Here is a 9,109-nt window from a genome sequence, read left to right on the forward strand (position 1 = left end):
AAAAAAAAAAAAAAAAAAAGAAGTGAGAGCAAAGGTGCCAAATGGATTTTACTTGCATACCGGCTGCATAGTTCCCTGGATTTTGGGTGCCCCCGATTTTGGGGGTTGCTTTGGAGGTTATGTGTTTAGCAAGTCTGTCTTGGTTCATCTAGGCCTCCAAGAGTCTGTTCCAGACAACTATGCCCCTGAAGTCTAAGAGGCGGATTGTTTAGAGATAATGGATGGACGGATTCTTTGATTCATCCATTCAATGTCTGAGAATATGAAGATGATCAAGGTCTTTACTCTCAAGCTGACAGTCTAGGGAGGGAGGAATACCAGTAATAACATAGTAGTAGCTAATTTTTGAGGGTTTATCATGCTAGGTGCTATAGGAGACGATATTTCAAGGCTCTTTGAAGTTGGCAGTCAGAAATAATAGCATTTTCCACACAAATGTGTGATTTAGATATTGTGGAAAAGAACCAAAGGCTTGGGAGTCAGACGATACCTAGAATATTAGCAAACCCAGACGCGTGAGAGCCTGCTTATTTTAGAAACTGGGTGCCGCACTTGGGAGAAGGCATGGGATGTGCTCCAGGAGCAGACCTCAGGGGGGAGTAACTTGGGGTTCAAAGTTGGCACCCCTTCTAAGGCATGAGGGGCCAGCCATGAACTGACTGCCAACCTAAGCATCCTTTTTCTCGAATCCGAGCAAGTCAACTCTGGCCACAGAATGTACTGTACAAGATGCTTCTATGAGAAATGCTCAAGGATGAAAGCAAATGAGTGTGCACAGCATTCATTTATAGTGCAAGAGCACAATCGCTTCTTGAAGCATCAGTTGCTGAAAAAAGCGATCCTTGTCGCCAGAAGCTTCAGATCCCCTACATCCTTCCCCTCGACCTATTCTTTTTCTCCAGAACGTGATGCCTCCTCACGCTAGCATTAGCCCAGAGTTCTCCCCTCAGCTGTCTCTCCAGATGATATCTCTGCTTTGCATTTCTTTTTTTTTTTTTTTTTGCGGTACGCGGGCCTCTCACTGCTGTGGCTTGTCCCGTCGCGCAGCACAGGCTCCGGACGCGCAGGCTCAGCGGCCATGGCCCACGGGTCCAGCCGCCCCGCGGTATGTGGGATCCTCCCAGACTGGGGCACGAATCCGCGTCCCCTGCATTGGCAGGCGGACTCTCAACCACTGCGCCACCAGGGAAGCCCGCATTTATTTCTTTTTAATACTAAAATCTAGGGACAAAGGTGAGCAGAATCATCTTGGTCTCTTCCTATGAGCTGTTCATTAGGGTGCCCTTAACCCACACCTCTTGCTTCTCTTGACTCACAAAGCACTCTGATTACCTCAGAGATAGTGAAACTAGTGTGCGTGAAGTCACTTTTTGTGTTATTTGATGAAATATTACCCCTGACCTTGGAATATTTTAGTTCATTTCAGTACACATTTTACCTATTATTTAAAGATTTTAAAAGCTTTAAAAATTTCTAACACTATAAGAAGGAATGAAAAAGGGACACTGTAAGGATGATTTTTGCAAATTATTCCTATAAAAATGAAGGAAGTTTAAACAAAACAAACTTTTGTTTTGCTCATAATCCTACCCCAACCCCGTAACGATTTCGTTTTTCTAACTTTTCTTCCAGCTTTTACTTTCATCATTGTAAACTCTTGTTTTTCTATCCCTTGAGGCTTTTTGTAAACACTTTTCCATTTTGTAATATATTTGTTTTTAGTGTTTGTGTAATATATTCCATCCAAGTGATATTCCATAATTTATTACCCATTCCTTTAGTGCTGGACATTAAGGTTATTTCCATTTTCTCTCTATTATAAATAATTGGAGCAAGAACATCTTTGTATATATAGCTTTCTTCCTACATCTGAATTATATCCGTAGGATAAATTCCCAGGAGTGGGATTAGTAGGTCAAAGGGTATGAACAGCTTTATGGCTCTTCATATTTATTGCTACATTGCCCAAAGGGTCATTCTAATTTACAGCGCCACCTGCAACACATGAGAGTAGCTATCCCTCCCAGCCCTTCCAACACTGATTTCTTCAGTCAGTAGTTTGGGGCAAATTTAATAGGTACAAAAGGATAACTAGTGACTGTTTTTAATTGTTAATTTAAAAAATAATTATCAATTTTTTTCTTAAGTATGTTTATTGTATTCTATTTCATACGGTTTGCTTTTCATGTCCAAGAATTATATTTTTTGACACCAGGTGGAATTTAAAATATTTTATCATGAAAATGTCACATTCTCTCAGAACAAAGAGCGTAATGATGAATCATTACCTAGATTCAACAAGCAGCAAGATTTGGCCACATTTGCCTTATCTACACCTTCTTTTCCTTTTCCTTTTTCCTTTGTGCAATTATTTTAAGGCAAATCCCAGACATTCTGCATGTTTCCTGTATACTTCATTAAGCATCAATAAAACATGTGGACTTTTTCTTCTGTAATCATAATGCTTATTGCCACACCTAACAAAATTAATAATAATTCCTTGGTCCCATTTAGTACTAGTCTGTAATAACATTTTCCAACATGTCTTTAAAATTGTCTCTTAACTGATATTTTGTTCCAGTCAGCATACAGAGAGGTCCACTGTATTTGGTTGTTAGGTTTCTGAAGTCCTTTGATCTAGAGCATATGCTCTGTTTACTCCCCTGGGCCCCCCAACTCAAATTTACCCCCAGCCAGTGACTTATTGCAGGAACTAAGTCAGTTGTCCTATAAATGTTCCCGCATTCTGAATTTGACTTGTTTCCTTAATAGCTCAATTAGATTCCGTTTCAACTTTGTTTTGTCCAGGGAGGCAAGAATACTTCAAGGGTGGTGCCATGTGATTCATTTTGTATTGCTCCGGGGGCACACAATGTCTGGTGATCCCACTTTGGGTGATGCTAAGGCTGATCGTGGATCAGGTGGTGACAGCCCACAACAAAGTCGTAAAGTCCCTCACCGGCTTTGCCCCTCACTGTCTCATCTGTCCGTGAAGCTTGCTTGAGTCAGTTATTTCCTAGGGGATCGCACAATGGTGATTTTCGAATTCTCTCATTCCTTCCCCACTTATTAACTGGAATTCTTCTGCAGAGTCAAACTTCTTTCTTCAGAAACTGGGACTTTTTAGTAATCTCAACATGCAGTTTGTTCAAGTAAGGCAGGATAAATGCTTTATTCTTTTATCCAAATTGCCAAGCTTCTAAGTAAGGAGTTGGTTCCACTGTCATTTCCGAGGAATTGTCGTTGCTGCTTTGTTTTTGGTTTTCTTTTTTAAGAATAATAAAATACTCAGGGTTTTAAAAAATATATATTCCATGTGTTTTACTCATTATTCTTTTTGATGCTCACATTGTCCCATCTTTGCCTCAAGGGAGACCCTTCATGTCCTTGTTTTCAGGTAGAATAAGGTGTCTTAGGCTTATCTAGTATATTTTTTAAAAGAAAATAAAAGATTATGAATTCATACTGACACTTTCAAATCTAACAAAACTTTTTTTTTTTTTACTTCTTTGATTTCGTACTTGTATTTCTTTTTCTTACACTAAAAATCTTGGCTCCAAATGTTATTATACTATAATCTATCAAATAGTTTAAAAACATAATACGTATATTACTACTAAAATTTTCCCAGTGAGTGCAACTGTTTATCTTTAGAACACATTCCACTAAAAACATCCAGTCAAATTACCTTGTCCTAGCAACACTTGAATTAATTCATTTAACCAATTTGATATACGGTTAAGTTCTTTTTGTTCTGTTTGTTTTCAAATTTTAAGATTCACTTTTTTCCCCTTTTTGGTTTTTGTTTTTTGAATCTGTATAATGTGCTTTCAAAATTGAACTTATGTAACAAGGTACTATCACAAAAGTCTGTGTTCTGTCTCCTCCATCTAATTTCCTCCCTCTCCTTGTTGGTAAATATTAATAATTAAGATTTGTTTGATCTTTGCAGTGTTTCATTTTGCAAATATATATTCATTCATATGTCTTCACCAGTTTTACACCAAAGCCAGCATACCATATACTCCTTACAATATATTGTATCAGGGTTTTAGAGATCTTCATTTTTTCTTGAAGGTTACATAGGCATCCATTGTTAAGATGAACCATAGTTTATTTATCAGGCACTTATTGATGGAGTTCTGTTTTTGTGTGTGTGTGTTTTCTAAAAAACAAAAATCCTGTGTCCAAGTCATCTAATGATTCTTTGGGATCTATTCCTAGAAATGGAATTGCTGGGTCAAAGGTTAAATGTAACTGTACACTTCTTTTTTTAAAAAAATTAATTAATTAATTTTTGGCTGCCATTAGGTCTCCATTGCATGCGGGCCTTTTCTAGTTGCAGCAAGCGGGGGCTACTCTTCGTTGTGGTGCGTGGGCTTCTCACTGCGGTGGCTTCTCTGGTTGCAGAGCACGGGCTCTAGGCACGCGGGCTCAGTAGCTGTGGCACACGGGCTTAGTTGCTTCACGGCATGTGGGATCTTCCCGCACCAGGGCTTGAACCCGTGTTCCCTGCGTTGGCAGGCAGATTCTTAACCAGTGTGCCACCAGGGAAGTCCCTACTTGTACTTCTTTTAGTTATTGCTAGAGTCCCTTCTATAGGAATTGTGTCATTTTGCACAGAGAGGGATTTTTTAAAAAAGATTTTGCAGATGCTCAAATATCATATAAAAGGTTGTTGGAAAATTAGTGCATTCTTCAAAATCACATGTTATTTATCGAACCTACACACTGTTCCCACTATTGTCCAAGACATGGCGTGGTAGAGAGCACCCTGGTTCCTGCTTTTAGGGAACCTACGATATGTCTGTGGAGACATGATATGTGAATGAAAAACAATGTTAGAGTAGTCCAAGATATAGTATAAAAACAAAGGTGAAAACCCAGCTCAAGTCTCTGTCTTTCAGAAGCCTTCCCTGTTTAACCCAGGCCACGTGAGTCCTCAGTCCTCTGAATTTCATTATTACTTTCAGTGACAGTGACCTTTTTCCCAGAGCAAAACTTTTGACACTTGGTTGAACAAATATGAATATACGAACAGGAACAACAGAGCAGAATGTATGAAATGCAGGCTGCTGCATAAATTCAAGTGAAATAATTTTTTTATGCAGAGTTATGTCTGCATTTCCCAAAGCATCGGTGGGATGTTACTAAGGGTTACACGGCAAAATCAGTGCAGAAATGTTAGGCTAAACAGACCTAATGAAACAACTCCACAACCACGAATGATGTCCCAAGCATACCCGGGCACAGAAACCATCCCCCACCACGCCTCCATAAAGCACCTCATGTTCATACTGTTCCATGGAACACAAAAGAACCAATGTGTAGTTTCTATTTGAATGAAAACCAAATGCTTCTCTTCCAGTTGATTAACTTGTACAAATTCTGCATTTTTGATAACAATTTCCAATTTGTTTCTTTCTAGATTGAATCACTAAAGAAAAAGGTGCAGCAGAAACAGCTCTTAATATTGCAGCTTTTAGAAAAGATATCTTTCTTAGAAGGAGAGGTAAGAAGCTGTGTTTCTTTAAGCTGGGGTCTTCCCTATCACTAAATTTTATGTTGCTGAGCCTACCACCGACACTTAATTAAAAATATGGCTATTTCCTGGCCTTATAAAATTGATTGAAGGTTAACTGCCAACACTGAAAATGAGGTTCTGACAGCTAGTTTTTCTTTACCATCTGACTCTCCTCATTCCCCCTTGCTGCTCACCTCTACTTTTTGACTCCCATTTTTCTTATTCAGGAATTTTCTTAGCAAGTCTGATAAGCTGTTGATGAATACTGATAACTCCCCACACATCTGTGTTGTATGTTATAATTTGCCAAGTATTTTCACATACATTTCTCAGTGATCCTCTCAACAACTTTAAGAAAGGCAAGACAAGGATTATTATCTCCATATTAACCAAAAAAAAAGAAAAAGAAAAAGAAAAAGAAAAGAGGCACAGAGAAGGCAGGTGGCTTTTCTCAAGGTCACACAGCTTAATGCCAGAGCCAGGCTGAGAGACAGACTCCTCATTCCAGGTGACTTAATTTCACCTGGAACTTTTAAGATATTTAGTATTCCTGACTTTCTGGTCTTTTGAAAGGCATTTTGGGGATTTTGTGGAGGTTCTAGGGAAGGAAATTATGGAGTTGGAAGAACCTTAAGAGCTTAGGTGTTAATAGAAGGGGAAGCCTTCTGTTTTCTCTGAAGACTATTTATTAAGAACTTGGCATTGAGCCTCTTCCTTTTGAGCCTCCGTGAATCTCTCCTTGTCTGTGCCCCGCTGTAGTCCCTTCCGGGTGAGAGACAGCCCAGGAGAGAATAAGAAGACAGGAAAGTAACGACAGTAATTAAGCTCCTAGTGTGTGTTGGGCACTTTTACTTTCCATATCTTTTGTATAACCTAGAGGTTAAGAGTGGAGTCAGACTTGCCCAAATTTGAATGCTAGATCTGCTTATTAGCTGGCTGACCCTAGGTAAGTTTCTTAGAATTAGAAATTGAGGATGATTAACTGTACCTACATGTGTGTCCATGTGATGAGAGTGCATACAAAGTGCCTGACATGCCTAAGCACTCCATCATTTTCTCTCTTTATTAAGAGCGATGCCCTATGAGTTAGATTGTTTCCTCCATTTTGTAGCTGGAGAAACTGAGGTTCAGGGATGTTAAGGAATCTGCCCAAGGTGACTGTTAGAAATGGGTAAGCCTGAGCTCTTAACCACCATGTTTGTAGGGATGGGGAGCAGTGTCATTATTTACTGTGTGGTGGTGGGGCTGTCTATAAAAGTCATAAGCAGAAGTCCCTCGTGGCCCGTGGGGACCTGGTAGCAGACTCAAAGCCCAGGAATCTCAGTGTCCTGACAGCTAAGTGGACACTTGTCTTGTCCCACTGTTTTCCCCTCTGCAGTCCTGAGTCCACCTCCAGCGTTATGAATGGACATTTCTGTTTCTAAGATTGCCCTCTGAAATCACAGTTCCCTGTGGGGGGAATCATACTTTCCCAGTGAGAGTCAGAGAGTGAGTGTCCTGGTGAAAGTCATGGGTCCTGAGAGAGTCTGGTTCCAGGAGGGAGGAAAGAGACGCCAACAGGAGAGGCAGCAGGTTACCCAAGACAGTGCCCACCCCTCTCGCCTTCCCCTGGCTGTGCTACTCAGGCCTCCTGGGAGATTAGGAAACGTCCAAGGGGTACTCTGCATTGAGAAGAGCCTTCCTTACACATACGTGTGCTTTGTTTAATCTTAATTTATTAAATTCCTTTCTTCTCTTAGTTTAGGTTGCCCAGACTCTGAGATGTGGATTTGAGTCCACTAGTTTATTTGGGAGGTGATCCCAGGAAGCCCCAGTGGGAGAGGGGAGAAATGAGTCAGGGAAAGTTCGAAGGCCAATAATGGGTGCCTTACAGAGATTACCACTGTGGACAGCTGCTGCCCACTTGCCCTGGGCATCTCTGGAAGATGACGTGCACTGGCCTCTAAGTTACCCTTACCCAAAGGTCAGAAAGCTAGGGCATTTATCCACTAACTCCCATCAGTAGCTGGTGAGGGCGGCTCCTGGGGTGTGTGGCAATTCTGGCCTGCCCTGGGCAGAGCCAACTGGGCTCCAGGGGGCAGAGGAAGCCCCAGGGAAAGAGTCACAAGTGGCATGCCAGGAAATGGTGAGTGTCCACAGCATATGGGTGCGTCTGGCTGTGTCTGCTATGTATATCCAATAAGCCATTCAAAAATGGTTTGAAAACCGTCATTCCTGAGCATTTAAACATTGATTATAAATTTCATTGATTAAACTATTTAAATTCTACTACAAATTTAGAATGACTAATTCCTTTTGATCCATCCACCTTAAACAGCAGATAAAACACAGACAAAATGTCAAGATTTGATAATACATTTACACTTTAACTTATTCTAAAATATTAAGTATCTTGGGTTTAATTTATTTCTTCATTGTTTGTGTTCTTGGTTTTTAGTATCTTCCGAAGGCCAGTTTCCCTTAGTTAACATCATTTTGACAAGTGCAGTGATCTTTTAGATCCAAAGGACATGGAATACCTTCTCCGAATAGCTAAGGCTAGAGGATGCCAATTCTTGGACGGACACAATTCTTGCTTTACAATATAGGACTAGGTAGCTTCAAGGTGATTCAAACTCAGGACCCCTTATCATTGGGATGCATTGACCTATCTTTAGCACTATTAAAAAGTATGCATTCCTTATTAATATTTTGCCATTCTTTGTCAGACTAGGTAGAGATTTCACCTCCTAGGAGATGAGGTTGAGTTTGAGTACTTGGTTTTCCTCTTCAGGCTGTGTGAGTAGTTTATGATGTTACAAACACACTGCTGACTGACTCCTTGGTAATTGTGTGTGAGCACTGATGCCAGTGAATCTCTGCCCCTCTTTCCACCTGCTTGTTGTATGACCACCAATGTCAAGCAGCCCTTCCAAGGGCCCTCAAGTCCTGGGATGACCTGACTTAAAGTTCCTTTTGTTATTCTTTACTACTCAACACAGAAATCTTATAAACAAACATGTAATTAACACTCTATAAAAGAAACTACATCATCTTATATATTAATGCTTCCTAGTTTTAAAAGTTGATGACAAGTTGTAACATATTGTCATCTTTCTTCGCAATTAAAACTATCTTTCTCTACACTTTATATTAACTTTCCTTTTGAGTGACATCATGAACACAAGGCATTTCTCAGACTCACCTTGCTCCCACAATAATTTTTTCCTTCTCCTAGTTTTGATGCTCAGATTATCACAGCTCAGCTGCGGAGAGTTCTGCATTACCTTCCTCGCCCGTGTAGCAGGGTTCCTGATGCTTGTGGAGTCATTCTTGCTGTATGGCAACAACAGGCGTTTCAGATTGTCCTCGTTTTTGTCCTGTCCCTAGATACGATATTGGCTTGTCTCCAAGGAGCCCTGAGTTGTTTTAGTGGAGAGGTGTACGGCAGGCTATCTGGGCATGAGTGTTGGTAGTAGGCTAAAGTGCTGTGCCTACTGTTAGGACCATTTTATTTTTTTTTGCGGTACACAGGCCTCTCACTGCTGTGGCCTCTCCCGTTGCGGAGCACAGGCTCCGGACGCGCAGGCTCAGCGGCCATGGCTC

At 40.7% G+C, this 9,109-nt stretch overlaps 1 protein-coding gene and 1 long non-coding RNA gene across 6 annotated transcripts in view; one reads left to right on the top strand and one right to left on the bottom strand.

The window, feature by feature from the left end:
• The window catches only part of MYZAP (myocardial zonula adherens protein), a 97,163-nt gene that overhangs the window by 60,838 nt on the left and 27,216 nt on the right, over positions 1-9,109 (top strand). For both annotated transcript variants that reach the window (XM_007111262.3, XM_028494844.2), the window contains exon 11: positions 5,429-5,512. In XM_007111262.3, coding sequence (XP_007111324.1) covers positions 5,429-5,512 — 84 coding nt within the window. The remainder of the gene's footprint in view (positions 1-5,428; positions 5,513-9,109) is intronic.
• LOC102975956 (uncharacterized) overlaps positions 1-9,109 on the bottom strand; it is a 77,259-nt gene that overhangs the window by 17,938 nt on the left and 50,212 nt on the right. The gene's annotated exons all lie outside the window — the stretch shown is intronic.

This window comes from Physeter macrocephalus, chromosome 11 (assembly GCF_002837175.3).
Source record: "Physeter macrocephalus isolate SW-GA chromosome 11, ASM283717v5, whole genome shotgun sequence".
Taxonomy (NCBI): domain Eukaryota; kingdom Metazoa; phylum Chordata; class Mammalia; order Artiodactyla; family Physeteridae; genus Physeter; species Physeter macrocephalus.